Source organism: Dermacentor silvarum, chromosome 9 (assembly GCF_013339745.2).
Source record: "Dermacentor silvarum isolate Dsil-2018 chromosome 9, BIME_Dsil_1.4, whole genome shotgun sequence".
Taxonomy (NCBI): domain Eukaryota; kingdom Metazoa; phylum Arthropoda; class Arachnida; order Ixodida; family Ixodidae; genus Dermacentor; species Dermacentor silvarum.
This window is the reverse complement of record NC_051162.1, coordinates 95684011-95704589: the sequence shown is the minus strand read 5'-3', so window position 1 is coordinate 95704589 and position 20579 is coordinate 95684011. Positions and strand designations below refer to the sequence as shown.

The 20579-nt window shown below is 43.3% G+C and overlaps 1 protein-coding gene across 2 annotated transcripts in view; it reads left to right on the top strand.

Moving 5' to 3' along the window:
- The first annotated feature begins 50 nt into the window (after positions 1-50).
- The window catches only part of LOC119463393 (tetratricopeptide repeat protein 7B), a 31633-nt gene continuing 11104 nt past the window's right edge, over positions 51-20579 (top strand). Inside the window, exons 1-13 of one of the 2 annotated variants that reach the window (XM_037724235.2) lie at positions 51-195; positions 1366-1517; positions 5036-5204; positions 6025-6113; positions 7664-7869; positions 9001-9079; positions 9962-10092; positions 10809-10872; positions 12711-12848; positions 14010-14093; positions 15106-15186; positions 15951-16153; positions 20091-20163. In XM_037724235.2, the coding sequence (XP_037580163.1) occupies positions 63-195; positions 1366-1517; positions 5036-5204; positions 6025-6113; positions 7664-7869; positions 9001-9079; positions 9962-10092; positions 10809-10872; positions 12711-12848; positions 14010-14093; positions 15106-15186; positions 15951-16153; positions 20091-20163 (1602 nt within the window). In that variant the 5' untranslated portion in view covers positions 51-62. Of the gene's footprint in view, positions 196-1365; positions 1518-3015; positions 3729-5035; positions 5205-6024; positions 6114-7663; positions 7870-9000; positions 9080-9961; positions 10093-10808; positions 10873-12710; positions 12849-14009; positions 14094-15105; positions 15187-15950; positions 16154-20090; positions 20164-20579 lie in introns of those variants that run through there. The other variant, XM_037724236.2, reaches the window with a different exon arrangement.

Genomic DNA, 20579 nt, shown 5'->3' with positions numbered 1-20579 from the left:
ACCTTTATCAGAAAATTTTCCTGGCCTGCTCTCTCGGAAAGTTTGCACAGCCGCGCCGCAAAATGGCCGGCAAGGCAGCGAAGGGAACGAACAGGCTCGAAAATGACATCTTTAAGTGCCGCGATGAGTCCAACTGGAAGAAAATACAGGAACTCGCGGAGCAGCTTATGCAACGAGGCACCGGGCCACAGTCAGGTTAGTTCGCGATATGCGCTGTCGGTACGAAAAAACGCGAGAGATCGCGCCGTACCGACCGCTTGTCTGCGCCGGATGACAAATTCGAATGTTTTGCGATGGTTGCAGTGCTTCCTAGGCGCGCGCTGCGATTTGTGCACCATTCCATTGTAAGCCTCACGAAACTGTGTAAAATCCGGTGCGTACAACGTGTGAGGACTTGGATCGACCTTCGCTTCCTCAACGGCGGTGCAAAGCGAAACTTGAGATCTAGTTTCCTGTAACGTGAACTTGCTCGGCGCTTTTGCGCTTTCGGTGTGGATAAAATCCCGCAGAAGATAAGGAATAGTTGCCGCACACTATCGTGCGTAGCGGCGTTTTGAATAGATTGCATGTGTGATGTGATCTAACACGAAATGATTAAAGTAACACCTGCTGTTCCGGCGATTCTTATCTTAATTAAAGGCACTCGAGGCCACGCCCCCTTCATCCTCCCGCGGAATAGTTAAAGGATAATCTGAGTGCTTTTATACAGATTCACTTCAAGTTGAACAGCAGTGTATTTTCCATTGCATCCTTAGGTTGCCACCGATCAAAATATGGACAACGCGCCCATCACGCAGGTGTACTGCAGTTCATTCATGAAGGATATATGCCTTAATTTGTTTTCAATTTTATTTCTGGCAAGTTAATACAAATTGTGTGCAAGCACTGTATGGCCCCCTAGCCAAAGGCTGGTAGGGGGACCATTTACAAATATGTAGTTGGCAGTAAGCTTGTTAATGACACATTAATTGCGCAGAGGGAGATATTAGGAAAAATAGCATTTAGAAAAATAGATTGAAAAGTGCACTTGGTTAGTAAAGTTAAAACGAAACAAACTCTCGTGTCCAACTTAACATAAAAAAAAAATTATATACAAGTGCATACTATTGGTCTCATACATGGCATGAACATATTCAGATAGGATCCGCCGACATCTGCTGAAAATAATATTTTTTTAACTAATGTGATACATTTTTTGTTTAGTTTTACCTGAAATGGCAAGTTGTTCCATATTTTTATGCCGATAAATTACCGATAGTGCCGATAATCTTGTTGATGAGATGCTAACGATAAACACGCTCAAGACATTGGCTCGATTAATTCTTGGCAGCGTGCACTTCTAAACCGCAAACTGCTGTCGTGCAGAGGCCATGGCCAGTTTCTTCATCGGTGAGAGCAAGCTGGAGCAGTTTCTGGAGGAACACCCCCCAACAGAGGCCAACATCAACAAGGCCAAGACCGGCCTGACCGAGGCCAAGCGATACCTCAACAACTGCTTCACCGAACACGGAACCAAGGCATGCTAACGTCATCTCGCCTCACGCATGTATAAACTGGGTGTCACAGGCCACAAAAGGCAAACGCGTTTTTATGGCCTAATAATGATCTAGGTGGCAGCACATCTTGCATGCATTACAACACAACCAACTGAGGCACTGAACGCTAAAGCATTGGATCCAGCTTCTGTTATTAAAATTCTGGAAGTCTTTTGGCCAAGTAAGTGTAAGATTGTGAGAATGCATGCTGCTAGCAGAATGGCTAAAGATGGTAAACAGGGACAGAATAGGACAGAACTAACACCAGACTACCAACCAGCAGTTAATTTCCAAACATGACGGAGTATACCTACATGAAGGCAACCAATAAAAGCAGTGCATACACATGCGCATTGGTCAAAAAATGCTGCAGATATTCCTTCGTGCGTGGGTGACAAGAATACAGATCCTGCACTTATACAGTTATTGCATTCTCGTGTAATGCAGTGCGCCTCGTAAATCTCTCTTTTCTGTTTATTGCGGATACCATTGAGGAACGTGTGTATCTGCAAAATCAATATTTCGTTTACACACGCGCACATTTATTGCATCAATCAAAACGGCATTATATATTTCGCTGAAGCAAGTTTCCCTGAACCTACTAACAAAACACACTTCATCGTGCTTGTTTAACCAGAAAAATACATGCAGTCTCGACTTAAAAGCAAGAAGAGGGCACTTCCAAATTGAACGGTCAGATTTGCTTGCAGTGGTGTGGTCAAAAATGCACGAGCACTTGTCGAAAATGTGCAAGCGAGCAAACTTGCTTTGTACGCACAACAGTAGAAATCTGCAATAAACTTCAGGAATCACTATGTTTCTTTTTCTGAGAAGGAAGCATTCTATCCTTTTTCTGTTATACACGATAGAATAGAAGTGCTACGAACACAACAGATTGGGCTGTTTCCATTTCTACATGTGTTCATACAGGCGTACACATAAACCTGTACAGCTGTACATGTTCGTACAAGTGTAGATGTAAAAGTCAGACTAGAGCTTGCATGCCGATGCAAGAATTGATAGAGGTAGAACAGGCCATTCGAGAGCTTGTTGCTTGCAAGAGATGAGTCAATGGGGAGGTTTAGAAATAGTGAGTTAGGGAGTTCTAGAAAATAGCCCAAGGCCAGTGGTTGCAATTGGCTCTGTGTACAAGGGAGTTATGGTGCGGGACTCTGGAGAGCTTCCTACTTACAAGATGTGGCTCGCTGACGAGCTTTAACTATAATGAGCTATAAATAGGAATAGTGAGTTAGGCAATTTTAGGGATTAACTGAAAAGTCAGTGGGTGCTATTGGCTATTTGTACAACAGAGTCAGGGCTGTGCATGTGTGTAGTGCTGCCAGTTTTGTTTCTTAGGTACACTAAGGTATCCCTAAATGTGAGTGAGGCAGTTGCTACCCCTGTTTCTAAAACTACCTAATTTCTCAGCGCTTGCAGTGTTTGCATGAGTTACTGCAAAAAATATGATTAAGCGATCCACTCATGATAGCATAGCTAACCTCGTAGCGCAAAACCACTTCAGTCCCTGCTTCTAAAACTTCCTAATGTCTCGGCTCTTGCAGTGTCCGTGTGGGTGGCTGCGATAAATATGATTAAGTGCTCCACTCAAGATGGCGTAGTGATGCATGTAGTACAAAGTCACTTGCATTTCCTCTTTCTAAAATTCCCTGATTTCTCAGCTGTTGCACTGTTCGTGTGGGTGGCTGCAAGAAATACGATTAAGTGCTCCACTCATGATGGCATAGCGACACTTGTAGTGTAAAGCCACTTGCATTCCCTGTTTCTAAAACTCCCTAATGTCTCAGCTCTTGCACTGTTCATGTGGGTGATTGCAAGAAATATTGTAACTACTCCACGATGGCATAGTTAGAAAGTTCATAGTATAAGATTTCACGTGTTTTGTCTCTACAGCGGCTGAGCACGGCGGTGATAGTGGTGGTGGCAAGTAGTCTTCTGTGCATCATCTTCAACGCATGGTCCTCAAGCACGCCATGGTCGCACCAAAGGGGTAGATAGCTGTAGCGCAGGCTAATGACGAGGTCTAATCACAGAACATTGTTTTCTTGTTTTTTTTCTTGTAAGGAAATCACCGAGACGCAATCTGTAACGGTTGGGTACACGAAGTATCGGTGGTACCGAACGAGACTACTCACTGTGAAGCAAAAGCGTCGTGGTGCTTTCATCGTACCTGTTGTAAGTGCCGTAGCCTTTAGTCCTGACATAGACGTCTCATCTCTGGGCTAGAAAATGTTGGGGTGTCCGTTCAGCTATATGTGCTCACCGTATCTGAAGCAGTGTCACTATATATATATATGTATATATATATGCATATATTCATAGTAAGCTTCTGTACTTACACTTTTCATTCACAGAGGACTTCCTTTTATTTCTGTATATAATTTGAGTTTTCCAAGCTCCATGCATTCTTGTTTAAAGTTTGCATTTGGCCACACAAGCAAACTACAGGGGGATCCGATAGCAACAAAAATAGTAAATATTTAATAATTCGAAAAAGGCAGATGTTTTCACAGAAATGCACAAAAAGAAATGTAATTTTTTAAACAAAAATTGTTATAGTTAGAGTAGCGGCACTTGTCACCAATGGGTGACACTTAGTTGCAATAGAGTGTCACTAACAATTCTAACTACTCTGGCTATAAGCTTTTTTCACTACAAAAGAAATATCATGTCTTTGTGTGCATTTCTGCCTAAACCGCATCCAACTATGGTCTATACTTTGCGAATGATTAAATCTTTACTTTGCTGTTACTTTTGGATCACCCTGTGGATGTGCTCACCTGAGCAAAAAAGGTATACAAATTAGGGATTCTGGGTTAAAGCTGATCTTCTCTGCCTATGTATCTAACTTGAAATTAAGGACTGCTGTCCAAACTTGACATTGCGAGTGGTCCAGTGCACTCACCAATTTCAAGTTGTGTCAGAATTTCGAATAAATTCACCTTTTTCGACAAGCCTGTGGTCTGTATACTTTTGCTCACAGCTGTACCTACACCAACCACTGGGCAAAGAAAAAATTGTTAAAATAATATCGACTGATTAATGTGGCTTGGCGCACACAGACTCGCAACTATGTGGCAACTAAGCAGTTGCCTTCGCTACAACCATCATTAGGTGTAAAATTGTCTGCTGGGGATTGAATTGAACTGCAATATATGCTGGCTAAATCATCCCCCCCCCCCCCCAAAAAAAAAAAAAGGAATAGTCACAGGGGGGGGTGCGTATTCACAGCTATTTGCAGAAAGGAATTGATAGACTAACGAAGGAGAGCAATTCTGTGTGTGAATTACAGACAGTAAGCACTCAAGTTAGCCTGCCCTTTTAATTGTCTGTCAACTGCGATATACTTGTACCAGAGTGTTATAAAAGTCAAAGTAGGCCTTCTGCACTCTTTATGATTGCTCTTTCAGGTCTGTACAAAAAAAAAAAAGAAAAAGAGGTCACTTTTGAAAGAAAAGGCTCTAACCAAATCACTTCTGCAGGCTGGTGTCACGACTGATGGCCACTTCCTGCTTGCCAAACTGCTCTACGCGCAAGGTTTCTACGAGGAAGCCATTACCCACCTGGACAGCGGCGGCATTGACCGTCTCGAGGAGAAATCTCTCTCAAACCGCATTCTCAAAATTCTCGCCGAGTCATTTGCCATCAAAGGTACTGGCTCTCAGAAGTCTTCAGTGGTGAAATTGAGCACTACAGATAAATGAAGCTTCAAAGGACCAGAGAGACATCATCATTTAATTAACGGGAGCTTCGTTTACTGAGAAAGGTCTTATAAGGGTGCAGCATTATATGTCATGCACCTTCTTAATCAAATCAATTAAATTATTCACTGTGGGAGTAAATGATGAAATTTACACTGTCAGTGTCAAGCAAACACTGGTGGAATATTTATGAAATTTTATAAACTGCTGCCTTCATCTTAAGTTGGTTCCTCACTTTTATGCTTCAGTGTTTTTCTTTTTTCTTTTTCTTTTGCCTTGCCTGATCACTTGCCAACTCACTGTTCAACTTAATATCTTCAGATCAATATCTTAAGATCACTCTTGATGTTGAGATTTCATCTCACCTCCTTCTATGCTGCCACTTTCTTCTGACTCCAGCTTCGGTCTATGTTGCCTTCCTGTCTCTTATCAAAGCACAACCCGACCAAAAGCATATATTGGTCCTGTTGTTTTGGTTTGCAATGGCAAAAATCTGTCAAAATCGGTTGGGAACTAAACAGATATCTTCTTGGGCATAAACCAACTAAAACTGTCGAACTTACATCTTTTGACAGGGTCTCGTTTGCCTCTTGAATCCGGTGTCCACCAAGCTTTCGTTGAAATGCTGGACTACTAGAAGGTGATGAGAAGCAATAAAAACAAAGAAAGATAACTGGCTTTAGAGGGATGAAGACCTTAAATTTGCAGCCCTAAGCAAGAAGTCTCGAAGGTTTGAGTGCTTATCTTGGATGTGGACTGTTTCCCAACAGGCCTGTGCCTTGAGAAGGTGCCCCTCAAAACGACGAGCAAGACCAAGGCTGCCAACAGGGAGGACCAGATCGTTGCCTACTTCGTGCAGGCAAGTATCAAGTGATTGATTGATTGATTGAGCAGCACATCGTGATGCTTGATTAGTTGATTGATTGATTCATTCATTCATTGAGCAGCACATTGTGATGTTTTGGCACTCGCTTCAGTTCAGTTGTCTGCTGCACTGTTACACCAGGCCATGCAACCAGCAGCAACATAGCGGACGACTAAGTCAGCCGGAGGGACTGCCAAAATGTCTCAATGTTCTGCTCCCACATCAGTGGGATGTGCAGAACCCAGATGTAGAGCAACAACATTTGATTTTTTTTTCTTTCCTAGAACAGACAAACTATTGAAATAAGTCGATAGGCAGGTCATTTTCCACATAGGAACTCTCTTTTAAAGCACCAGCTTTCTTTAGCTGCTTCACCCTCTTCATCTCGCACAGTAAACAGTGACACATACCTGGCCACCCAAGTTGTCTGCTAGCTTGGGCCACTAGGTGTGTGCTATCTTGCCAAGCAGACAATATGTCTCAATGTTCTGTTTGCTTGTGTGGGGCTATGTCATCTTCGCAGTTTACATTGTTTCATAGTTCGATGATTTGTATTGATGTGTATTGATTTGATTTGTTAGAGTATTGTATTTGTATTGGTACTCAATGCATAAGTGTATCTTCTCACAGAAATGTTTTTTTTTTTTTACCACTCCCCTCTGTAATGCTTCGGCCCTGAGGGTAAAATAAATAAACTAAACAAATAAATAAATATGCGGCTACTAGTTATGTGCCTTAAGGGGAGACCCTGCTTTTGGGAGCCAAAAATTGGCTCCGATATCTTTATGCATCCCATTGCTCCAGATTGGTGTAGAGCATTTATTCATGCTTTATTGGATCCCTGTATCGTCCTTGATTGATTTAGCCTATGTTATAATCATCATGAACTGGTTGTGGATTGTTTTTACTCATTTTCTCAAAACAGCATTTCTGGTGGTGTCACCGTTTTGGAGTTAAGATATCTCTGGTTCTACTTGTCCTATCACAATAATTATTTGTTTGTCAGAAAGGTAGACAAATAGATATTGCAGTGGGCATATAATATAAACAAATATTATGACATAAATATTAAAAAAGTAGTAATTTGTCCTGGGTGTTACGATGAGTCCAGACTCTAAGAAGGTTTGAGAAGCTGTAACTTTGGTTCCAATCAGTGTAGAGTATTCATACTTGTATCACTGCATACTCTGATTACTCCAGATCATTTTTATGTGTCGACATATATTACACCATATATAGTTTAGTAAATAGGCCACCTCCAAGCATGTTATGAATTTCTTAAATTTCTAGAAATACATTTATTATGTAAGAAAACTGAATGCATATCTTAAATTAGCAGATGGAAATACATAAACTCCACAAGTTCCATCAAAATCGACTCAGAAATAAGAAAAAAAGTTTGTCAAAGCAGGGTCAGACAACTTGCTACTGGCTGCTGTCTGGTCTGGTAGGCAACTTGGTTCATTGAGTATGCGCCAGTGCCCTCTCCCCCACTTCGCCGCCTGTAGGCAATTGTAGGAAACACCGTGGTTACTGCATTTCAGGCCAGCGACCTGGCCCTGAAGTACCTCCAGGAGGTGGAGAAGTCGCAAGGCACAATTGGGGGTGTAGTTGCCACGGGAGCGGCCGGCGGTACTGTGGCTGCAGCGGCTGCCTCGTCATCGCCGCTGCCGCCCAACACGGAGTACCGCATTGGAACCGTCCTCGAGAGCGTGTTGCAGAGGGCGCCACTTCTTATGATCAAGGGCGGGTGAGGACTGCCTTTGAGGCTATAACTGAACATGGCCCGCAAAAGGGTGCTATTCAATTCACCTTAGGAAGCGGGGAAACGGCTCGGGAAACTTGTGGACTGAGACGAGGCTGGTTTCGTGTTGTTTCTCTGCGTATCTCAGCTGTCTATGTTTTTTTTTTTTGCGCTGTTTCCCGGCTTCCTAAGATGAGCATGTTTCTTCAGCATAATGGGCCCCTTTAATAATTATAAAGCTAGCTTTCCCGTGAGGCAGTTTGCCGGCAGCGCAGTCATTTTTTGCAATCGGTGCGTACAGCCAGTTTGCTTGTGTCGTGACATGAAAAATGTAGACGTGGCTCTCGTGGTATCAAACTGTGTGCAAGAGACGGGCCCCAGCATGTGGAGCCAGCGTTCATCGTCATTTGAACCATGACTGGTGCCACCATTAGTTTGGAAAATAATGTGCAATGCCAAGAAGCCTACTTGTGAATAAGGAAAACAGTTTTACGAGACGCCAGTGCGAAATAAGAATGCTTGATCCGTATCCAAACAATGATTGCTGCCGAAGTGCAGGTGCAAACTTCACTTGCTGATGCGCGCTAAGTAGATTGTGTGCTTGAGGAAGTGTTGCGCAGTACATTTTCATTCCGCTTCAAAAGAGCAATGATGTTTAACAGTCCAGAAGGCAAACCAGCACTTCCCTTTCAAACATTGGTGCACCGTGCATGTTTGAGCCCATCTGTAATAGCCCAACTTTTAGCAAATGCCTGGTGATTGCAGATGACAACAATGTAACTGTCAGAATTTAGGCAGATAAAGCAGTGCTGCATCCGACATGTAATTAACATTTTCAAACTCTGATCACGAGACAATGACTTGGTTAAGGCAAATACACTAGTTCCCAATTACTCACCGTGTTAGTAAAACTGCCATCCACAAGACCAGTTTGCTCCTTGAGAGGAAGCTTTAGTTCAAAGCCAACTCTGGTTTCCTTAATGAAATTTGGAATGCATGTGAAGGGCAGATAAGCTATGATTAAAAAACCGATGAAACAATCTGAGTGATATTTGCCGTACTTCATTGAACCCTTTGCCTCATGTGCCTCAACTATATAAGTGTTAGTTCCCTCACAACGATTATGCGATCTTTCAGAAAGCTGCGGCAAGCCATTGACCAGTACCGAAACGTTCTGCGTGCGGAAGAGACAAGTTCCACGCAATCGCTTCGTCAGGTCTGTGTTACAAATAGCCAGTATCAACTGTTCATGAGGTTGTCTTGTTGAACCTTCTGTGATGGCACTTTATCTTTTCACTGCAGAAAGATATTGCATTTTAAGACTCGAATGCACAAAGCAAGAGCACAGGCGACATACAATATTGCTTTGCTTTGTTATGTGTGTCCATGCTTGTGTCATCATCTTCTTGTGCTATTGGGCGCCGTCTGTTCCCCAGCTTCTGTTGTCTGCTTGCACATTACAGTTTTTCAGTGCTCAACCAACTCATCCAGTTGTACCTGTTCTAACAAAGATATTGCATTTGTGTTTGTATATGCCGTGTTAGTGGTTTTCTTTGAAGTATATGTCTGTAAGTATGCCTGTGGCATGTGATCATATAAAAATGCAAGATTGTCTATCTGATGTTCTAAAGTAAAAGATTCGCATCTTTATAATGTATGGTCAAAGTTACTTTTTTTTTTCTTGATATGCTGACTGAGTCAATTATAAGCCCTTACAAGCTTTAAATTACTCAAACGTGGTTTTTAGACCATCATTATACTACTGTACATTTGCCCAACATTGTATAACGTACAATACATTTTTCTCAAATCGTATAACTCGGTAAGCTTCCATGAAGGACGCTTCATATGTGTAGAACTCATGTTTAAACACTGCATTCATCTTCATGCAGCACATTGCATCTACAGTGGTGCAGATGCTTTTACTTGCATGGCATGTTACATCCCAAACTCCCAACTTATCCACGTTTAAACTTCTCAGCTTCAACTTATTACGTCGGCATTGTGTATGCCACTATTGTCACAGAAGCAGGCAGAAGTGCCTCTGTGCAGTTTCTGAGCTTCGGTTTATGTTGATCTCGCTTGTTCCACGACATAGACGATGTCCCGGCAGCTGGCCGAGGTGCTTCTGCGCGGTGTCTGCGAGACCAACTACATCGACTACGAACCTCGCATCGAAATTAAGAAGCAGGGAAAGCACTGGCGGCCCAACAAATATTCGGGGCAGTCGTAAGTGCTGTGTTTCGTGGCCTTTTATTGGAATGCTGAAAAAGAAAATAATTTGCATAGTCACTTTCTTGCTTTTGTTGATTCTACAAAGGAAAGAATGGTGTGATTAAAATTTGATAAATCAAATGAAATGCTATGAATGCTACAAAGGAAAGCTATGTGGCTTTTTTTAGCTACCACTGTAGCTCTATTGGCCCCTTTTCAGTAAAATTGTAGCATCTTGTAGAGTGATGTTACAACCTACCACAAAAGTTGTCAAGCACGGATTTCGGGATTAAGTTAAATTTCCTGGTGGCTTCGCAGCTCAGCCTGAAGTTCAGGAAAGTGATGTATGTGATGGTGATGCGGGGAAGCGTCCACTGCACATTTGTATTTCAAAGAGGCCGCTACAAAATTGCATTGACCGCTATGAAATTTAATTTCTTTCTCATATTCTGTGCGCTGATAACTTTCGTGGTTGTAGGTAATGCTGAACTAAACCAGTGAGTCTTTGCCATTTTTTTTTTTCCCTTTAAAGGTGCTGAAGTTCAGTTTGACATACGCTCAACTTTAACTAAGCCCTGTTTATTTCTGTGCTATTCTCAGTGAACTTTCTATAAATGCATCTGGTGCTGGAATAATGCCTCTTCGTACTAGCGAAAATATGCCTACAATACATTGTGTTTCTGCGTAATGTCTTGGTAGTTTCACAAGTGCCTGCGCATTGGCTTTTTCAGGTTATTCATGCCCAAGACGGAATACGAGGAAATTCTCCTATTGCTGTTCATCAGCGAAGCTATGGTAGGCACATTCACTTGTCCATTGACTGCTCCATAAGCGTGTGCCATTTTGGTCTCGCAATGTTTTTCTGTTCTGCAGAGAGTTCAGTGAAACTACTTTTTGTGACAGCGTGCTGGCAATGACAACAAACAATTGTGACGACGATGACAGCGGTCAAAATGACACCAGAAATGAAGCCATGCCATGGAAAGCGTATGGAAGTTGACTCTCATGATTATAAAACTATACAATTATTATGGTGTAATGGAACACAAAAAAAAAGGAAGTGAAGTAAGAACAGGACAGTAAAGTTCGCATTGTTCTGCGTCGTGTTACACCATATTAAATATTAGCCAACCATCCCAGCGACAAGTAGTACGTGATACTGTGCGTTTATGGATGGTGGAAAAAGATTTCGAGTGCCACCAATGGCATTTGAAACCTCAACCTCCACATGACGAGCAAGCTGCAGTATTAGCTGTCGCCCTGTTTACCATGTTGTGTATATGGGCTAGATCCAGCCTTGGGAGTGTTAGCCAGTGCCCCTAGATCACGACCGTGCTGACAGATGTGGAACATCCTTTCAACTGCAATTGGCATGTAGTACGTGAGCTTAGGAACGTGTAACTAGCCAATAAACCCATCTATGCTACATCATAGCACCAAGGCAGCCATATTCGAGGCCCTCGCTTTGCAATGAGTCAGGAGTGTCACAGGAACTTAGCTTCACTGTCTGTTGACTCCATGCTGCTCCTTATGACAATTAGGATAGAGAAGACGCGTAGCGTGCAGTTGAAGCTTGAAGTATTGTAATATGTATCCGTCTTCCCTGCAGATTTCAAGTTGTAAACCTGATGCTTGAATTTATTATTACTACTTTTCCATGTTTTAGGCATTTTAAAGAAAATTGAGGACCTGAACAGTCACTGAAATGTGGCTCGCTCTTTTTTTTTTAATGGAACGCACTTATTCAGGTGCAGTTGAACATCAATATAATGAGCACAGATATAATGATTCACCGCATAGAATTAAGTAAATTGAAAATGTTTCTTCACAATGTTAGCATGTAATGAAGTATGCTTATAATGAATATCGGATATATCGCAGGTAGTACATTTGTGTCGTATGCGAGTTTGTTATAAAAAGGTTCTACTGTATTCAGATCAGTTTAGAAGTTTCCAGATAGAGCGTTACTGAATTTTACCTGTACATATGCTGTGGTGGTTCGAAACGTAAAGTAAAAAGATCTCTCATAGGTGGGATAATTTCTCGGTTAACTCACATTTTTTTTTTCTACCCACGGAGCAGCAAACAGCCACAGCTTGCCAATGCCTCCAGTAGATGGCGCCAGCGTTACGTCAGCACATTGAAAGACCAGTTTTGACGGGGTTTCACTAGCAAAGAAGTGGTCAAAAGTAAAGCGAAGAATGCGACAAGGTTTTTGTATTTGTAGCCGAACTTTCCAGTAGAAATAATTCATCATGTTATTGGAATGTGCAGATTAAACTTAGAGAAGCGTGTGGTTGGTCAGCATTTATCTGCCGAGAGCAATGTTGAGCAAGCTATCTTGACATGGCTTCGTGAACATGACACTGATCTGTTTTATGCCGGCATTGATGCTTTGGTGTGCACTTGGAGTAAATGTTTGGACAACCATAGTGACTATGTGAATTAGTGTTTAGCAGTGCCTTACCAAGTATAATGTGTACCACTGTACCCTTGCATAAATTTTGTCTTTGATAGGGCTTGTTACCTTAGTTTTGTAACACCCTAATAAGAGTAGGGAGGGCTAGAGGAAAGTATTTTTTTTTAAACGAAGAAGCCTAGACTAGAATTCTAAATATGCATTTTCTTTACAGGCAGTCCGCAATGCAGTCCTAGACCGGTCCCCCGAGTTCCAGGATGCCCGCGTTCATTCGTACAACAATGTTGTCGCCGTGTACGACTTACTCGTGTTTGTCCTCGGCCGGATGGGCCAATTCCAGATCCTGTGTGAGGTGCGATAAGTTTCTTCTTTAGCATTTCCTTTTCAATTTATATTTACTGTGCTTGTCTTTGTGTGAGAGTTGCAAGGTAGTTAACCTAACAAAGCCCAATGTATTATTGTTAACACGCTGAGTTTATGCCTCGAATTTCTTATTTAGCTGTGGAAGACTTAACACAAAGTCCATTGTAGCAACTTTTTAAATTTTAATTTTGCGATGATTTGCCACAAGGCATGTGGGGAATAAAAGAAAATCAAATATGAGCTTGTAACCCTGCATCGTTCAGGAACTGTGTTTTTGGTATGCTGGTGCAAAGTTTCATTTGTGGGTAGCTACAAAAACCAACCTTTAATTAATTGATTATACTACACCAGTTACGTTCCCATTAAATAAAATTTCATTCGCTTGCATGAATGTACAGTCTCAGTGGAAAAACATTAGCACTAGTGACTGGTGTCCGGAATGGCAAAATCACGGCACACTTTCTAATGGCCACCCCTGCTTTGGAAAATGGTATGTGCCGCTCCAGTCACTTGAACTAATCTTTTTCTGCTGGGACTGTATATTCCATGGCCAAAAATGAAGGGGAACAATAGATCCTAATTTTCCATGATGTGGAATAATATATTTTGGGCTTTGTGGGGCTAAGCAAGCAACACACAAACATGAAGCCCATGGAAAGATTGCATGTTCAGACTGTGAGCGCCCCACATATCTAAGGAAGGCACTTCTGTTCGGTATTTCTAAAATGCCCTGTTGCCGCGGGATGGAAAGCTGCGTATGAGAAGAGCTTAATTAAATGCCTTTCAAATGTAGTGCATATCATTCTTGCTGTGAATGTAGTGCCTGTTCATAGCGTTCCTAGAGAAGAATGACTGTGAATTATCTTAACAAACGGTTAATATCTTGAGTACTAAAACAATTTTTAGTATTTATAACCAAAATGAATTATTTTTGGCCTTCGACTATTACTTTTCAAACTTTAAAAGTTGTCGGGTCTGCTTTAGAAACCAGAGCCAACGAAGTAGGTTGGAAGGTGATGAAGTAAGAAAATGAAAAAAATTGCATTTCTCGTCTGTTGTGTATTTACAGCCACTATTCTTGCTTGTACTCGCTCACCCTCACTTTCCCTCCTCCGTTTCTTTTTTTTTCTTTGTCCGCTTAATCTGGCAGTCGTTCGAGCGAGCCATGAAGTTCTCGTTCGAGGAGTACCACGTCTGGATGCAGTTCTCCCTCTCCTTGCTCTCGTACGGGAAGGTGAGTGTGGTGTAGCGACCTCTGGTGGAGCCTTTAAAAAGTTAGTCTGCTAAATGTAGCGGGAATTTGTGCGACTAGGCTTGTATCGTTTCCATGTGCATGCCAACTCCTGATTGGTGCTGAAGGGTGTAAAAAATAACGTAAATAAAGTGCCTTCATTCTTTCTTGCCCGCCATCTCCTTATCCACATTACTGCTCGGGTCTGTGCCGGCGTCTGGCCGCTTAGGCCTAACCCTCCGGCCAGCTCGATGCGGTCGACGTGCGACCCGACACCACAGGGTTACGTTAGGAATCGAACCACTGCAAGACTCCTTTAAAAGAGTGCTGGCATGACATGTTCAACTTTTCATTTTCTGCGTCGAATGAAGGCTCTGGGCCTCAAGACTCTAGAAAACATACTGGCAAGCTTCGCAGAGCGCCAAGTAAATTACTATAGTAGCTTTTCTACAAATCAATTTTGGTTTCGTTTCCCAAGAGGTGGTCTTGTTGTGACGTCACAACGTAGGTGGTGGTCACTTGGGTGCACAAGGTCGTGACGTTCTGGCACTTGCCTTTTAAGAATTTGTTGGTTAAGGCCCAACAAATAAAGTGCAAATGCGTGTTTTGCTCATATTTTGCCTCGAGGTGTAGCAGACAGCGAAAATTGTGACAATGTGTAAAATAAAGCTGCTTTTGAAGCTTCGCTTTGTGCTGACAACCGTGCAGTGCTCTTCATGCAGATATCTGAACATTGTTGTGTGTGGCTATTTGAGCAGGTTATACTCATCAACTTTTTTTTTTGTTTACCTATTCATAAATTTTTGTTCCTGCCTTTCCCAAGTGTTGTAAGTTGGGATGCATGTGGTAGGTAGGGGCTGGTTATAAGTGCAAAAGTATGGTACAACAATGCAATCACGCAAGTCTTGGAAGATTTCTTGGAAGAAGACAGCGAACACAGTCACGTACAACAACACTTTGCTCTTTAGTTCCCTCTCTATCTGCAGTGCACTGACCCAAAGTGTTTTTATCGCAGCACCTCAGGGCTACCCTAATGCTCAAGGAGTGCGCGCGGCTTCAGCCACACAACAGCTTCCCCTGCCTCCTGGCTGCTAAGGTGAGCCGGCTGAATCTGGAGTAAGAAAAAAGAAAAAAAGCTGTCCAACTTTATTGCACTTTTCTTATTTACGAATGAAGGAATGGAACTTGCTAATGTTGCTCTGTGTGTGAACCTGCTTTTCATTTTTGTTATACAGTCATTGCAATGTCTATCGGCAAGATTGAATGAATCAATCAGTGAATCAATTGACAGCTGGGAGAGTGCTATGATAAGCTGTGCTGTGCAAATATTGAAGCAACTGCAACAGCTTGCTGCTTATGTACTGTACTGGCCATCTGTACTGGCCCTGCAAATGTGCCAGTGACCGACTCTGCTCTCTGTGGGATTGTGCGGTGAAACCACAGACGGTACCTAACTATCTTCACTGCAACAAATGTACACTTCCAAGTCAGATAATTCCTTTGTTAAAGCAAACCTTTCTGTGCCTTCTTTGCCGTGATTGGCGCGTCTGCTCAGTCGGTTTCTCGGCGAGTAAAGTGGGTGCCAATCTTGGAGACGGTGCAGTAGTAAACTAGGCTGATTCTGGAGATGGTGGCCGACCCCGGAGGCAGTATAATCTGCAGTCGCGTGTGTCACATGGTGGGTATCTCTGGGGCTTGCCAAGCAGGCATGTTATCTCTTGCTGAAAAACTCGGTGCAGAAGACGAACACTTTTATAGCATTTAATTAACCTCTTCATGAAAGCTTGGCTTCACATAAGTTTGAACAGGTACGTTGGACATGCATTATTTTTTATTTATTTTTTTGTAAAATCCTCTCAGGTATGCCTGGAGAACCTCGGGAACGTTGAGCAAGGCGTGGAATTCGCGGAAGAGGCGCTCAACCGCGAGAAGCGGAACCCGCAGAGCCTTCTGGCGCAATGCCACCTGGTGCTCGGCGTGGGATTCGCGCTGATGGCGGAGCAGCGGAGGCCTCAAAGCAAACGGGCGGAGTTCAAGGCATCTGCATTCCAGTGTTTTCTCAGGTAGCGGATAGTTGATTTCGGTTTGCACAGTCCCTTACATTACCTCGGTTAACCCAGTTACAGTTGTGTGAATCCACTGTAGGTTATGTCTGAGAAGCGTCTGTAGTCCGTTTCATACATAGGAGCCAACTTCTTTCACTGCTTGCATTCGTGCCAAAAAATAGCATGTCACATATGAGAAAAACAAAACAAAAAAACATGTAAGTATGCGGAACGTAATTCGGCGTGACATTAGGTCTCATACTTTTATGTAGCAAAATATGATATGTTTAATAATGGAAGTCGTCGTCGATCTGAACCTGTTTACCACTGAATGGGCAGAATGACACGTTTCTGTGTGCAGTGGTCACAGAGTACTGCTTATGCTCACGACCAAAAGCATTTCACGTCGCGTACTGCAAGCACAAATTATGTGATTATGAATACAGTAGAACCCGACTGATACGTTTTTGACGGGACCAAAAGAAAACCGTAAGAGCTGGGAAACGCAAGAGCCGAGAAACAGGGAAAATTGAGAAATGAGAGTAGTGGTGAACTGCACGCAATTTTATTTTAATTCTTCCGTGTGAAATAAAGTCGCAGTTTCGCCCGAAAGCCAAAGCATAGATTGCGATAACAAATTATGGACAGGTATATTAAATAAGCATAGTAGTTTTATCGTCCATATAAACATGGCAGACATTCGCGTATTAACTATATTAACAAGCATGGTGTCAGTGCGCACAGGCAAACATGAACACGTCACACTCGATGAGCACGGACGCTCGCTGTCAAAACGCTGGCGTCAGGAAGCGTGCCAGCAGAAACGAGCGATGTGACCTTCGTGCTGGCTATCGCTTTTAAACGCAAACTGAGCGCTGAGAATACATAGCACACACAAAGCTACGAGCTGCCGATGCACCTACACTGCCTAGACTCTGCCCCCAACGGAGATCGCTTTTAACCCTTTGAAGGTCGCATTATTTTGAAAAAAACTTTCCCAGATGGTCAAATTAGTTTATTGTGGATATTGACTGTACAAAATGTATAAAGTCGGGAATAAATAGTGAAAAAAAATTAGAAACAGTATTTTGATGTCGGCATCACTCGGAACTCCAAATGTTCCATAATATATCAGTGGCGTATTCCTTGAAACACGGTTCTACGCACAGCGCCTTATCGCGCAAATCAAGGTAGCGCCAATCAAAGAGCAGCGCCAATCAAGGTAGAAATCAGCTTCCGCCGCATCTGCAAGAGAGTGCCGACAAAGAGAAAATTCACGTTTCGCGCGCCTCCGTTGCGATCATTCGGCGGAACCGAAACCGCGTAAGTGCGTTGCCGCAGAAAGCGAGAATACCTCGTGATTGGCGCTGATAAACAAGCTAAGAGCGCCAATCAAGATAGAAATCAACTTCCGCCGCCCCTGCAAGAGAGTGCCGACAGAGAGAAAACTCACGTCTGGCGCGCCTCCGTTGCGATCACGCGGCGCAACCGAAACCGCGTAAGCGCGTTGACGAAGAGAGCGAGGATACCTCGTGAGCGGCGCTGATAAACAAGCTAAGACAGCGCCAATCAAGATAGAAATCAACTTCAGCGCCACTGCAAGACAGTGCCGACGGAGAGAAAACTCGCGTTTCGCGCGCCTCCGTTGCGATCACGCGGCGGAACCGCAAGCGCGTTGCCGCAGAGAGGGAGAATACCTCGTGAGCGACGGTGATAAACAAGCTAAGAGCAGCGCCAATAAAGGTAGAAATCAACTTCCGCCGCCCCTTCAAACGTTTCGAGCGCCTCCGTTGCGATCACGCGGCGAAACCGAAACCGCGAAAGGGGTGTCGCCGCGGTCTGCGCGACGCACGCGCTGAAACTAGAAATCAGTTCTGTTTATCTCCGCAAGAAGGTAGCACAAATGTCAAACGCTTCTTGTAAGTCCTAAAAGGTGGCAGCACCTCCCGGTAAGCATGCATCGTCATTATGGCGCGAAATTTCAAACGGAGGATCGAAACCGTACTCGTACGGCAAAGACCTTGCGGGACAGAAAACCGCCGCCGTACAGATACGGCAAAAACCTTCAAAGGGTTAAGATATAGTCCACGCGACTGCGCGCAGCCGTGCAGTAGGCAGGTGATGCCAGAGTACCCCCCCCCCCCCCCGGTGCCTCGAGCCTACAAAAGGAGGTGCGCTCGCTCCCTGCTTTTCTTTCATGCGCACGCGAGATTTAGCCAAGGTTGTCGGCTCCCTTCACACACTTTCACTCGCATATATAACATACGGCGCATGGCGACGGCGTCATCGCCCTTGGACTTTATACGGAACATCTATGCACCAAAAACAATTTTAGAGCCCCAACGCATCATCAACACCATCTTTAGATAGCAAATATGGATCTCAAAGGCCATACTTTTGCTGGCGGAAACCGAAAATACGTCATCGGTGTCGCCCCCGGCACTTTGGGCAGCCAATCCCATCGTCAAGCCCCACCAAGCCAAGCGACATGAAAAGTTAACTTGGCCGCTCGGGCCGGCGCGGGGTGGCAGTGCATAACACATGATGCGGGAAACAGTTCCACAGTTGCAACGCAACAGCGGAGTTACCAATGCATTGAGTCCTATGGGAGCTATGCCGGGACCGGCTGAAAATGACGTAACAGCCGGGAAAACGCAGCACCCGGGAACGTAACAGCAGGGTTCTACTGTATTATGTGATTTTACAAACCTTATGTCCACAAATTGTAATTGTAATATGTGAAGTACGTACTAGTTATTATGTAGAATGTGTTGCAGGTCAAAAACAACTGTACTGCAAAATGCGTGGAGTGACGCATCTATTTCCGCACAACTAGCGTAGCTTCTGCAGCGTTGCCTAAGCACGAAACAGAGTCCCTTGGTTCCTTGGATTCTTCGAGCTCATGTTCTGTGTCGCATGTCTTAACCCAAGAACAGTAATCCGTGTCCTGATGTCAATGTTTTTGAAAGCCGTGCTTGCAACTTTTTTTTAATTGTGTCGCATGCTTTAAATTCTTTTTCTCTGCATTTGTGCAGCTTGTTTTTTCTGCTACAGGCGATATGGTCCGCATTTTTCTAGCTGCACTATTGTTGCTGCATTTGTTTTTTTCGCGTAAACCCGAATAAATGCCAATAGGCTCTCTCTCAGACAAGTTGTGTTTCCTGATAAGCTGAACAGTTCAGAGACATCGGTTTTGTTTCCCATTGATTCAGTGTGCATCCTACTGTAATAATAAGTGGATACTCACTCATCAATATTTTCGCAGGCTATGTTACTCACTCATACTTGCCAACTCTCACTCGCGTTTAGGATTAGGTTAGGTCACTTCCATTCACACTTATGAGCACCTCATTAGCACGTGCGTTAATGAAGTGCTGATGTGCGTGAATCAACACTTCAGCAGCAGACAAAATTGACATGTCCACTAGGTGGATACTTACAGAGTACCCCCCCTGCCCGATCTTTAGAGTTTGTTTACAATTATCGTATGGACACTGGTAACTTTCCAATTTTTCATTTAAGTCCGGTTTAGTGCAGAATCTATATAAAAATATACAAATACAGTCAACAAACCGATTTTCAGGGCCGGATTTTTCAGACATGCTCGATTGTTCGGAGGTTAGTGGTTTATTTATCAGTACTGATTCCTCTGTTAACAAGAACACAAAATATACTGGAGGCTTCTCCAAGAAGTTGCCAACAACATAGTGTTGGTTTCATCCGCACATAATGCCTGAATTTGTTTTAAAGCGTGGTCCATGTTAGCTGGGACATGTGGTATATATTAGCCTGTACATTTTTCCTGCAACAGGGCGAAGTTGAAACGTGATGTTGCTGCCACTTGTCAATTCCGAATTATCGAAGAGACCTTTCTGTTGCGTGTATGCCACGACACTGTGCTGGTTGTGAGCTTTTCAAAACTCTGACAACTTCAGCTTATGTCTCAAAATTGCAGGGCGCAGAGCGCGGACCCGTACCACCACCTTCCCGAATACCACCTAGCCCTGCATTACGCGGAAGTTCGGCAGGTAAGTTAACTTTTGTATTAAGGGAAGAAGGTTATAAGTTCATCTTTTGTGTAGCGGTTGCTATTCTCTTTAAAATATTGCTCCTCACTGACAAACCACTTCAACTAGAGGCATTGGCTTTTGCTGGCCGATTGGAAGGTTCTGCATCGTACAGCTGGCAGCAACTTCATTTACATATGTATCTAAGCTGATCCAAAAGCAACAAGAAAAGTAAAATTTAATAATAATTTAAAAAGTATAGACCATAGCAAGATGCAGTTTTCGTAGAAATGGGCAGAAAGATATTGCTTTTGTTTTTAATAACAAAAATATTATATACAGTATGGTTACATTTGTCACCTAGAGGTGGTGCTGTTGTGGCCCATCTGAAGTTGGAATACAGCTGAAGCACCACTTGCCGGTGAGGCATGTAACTA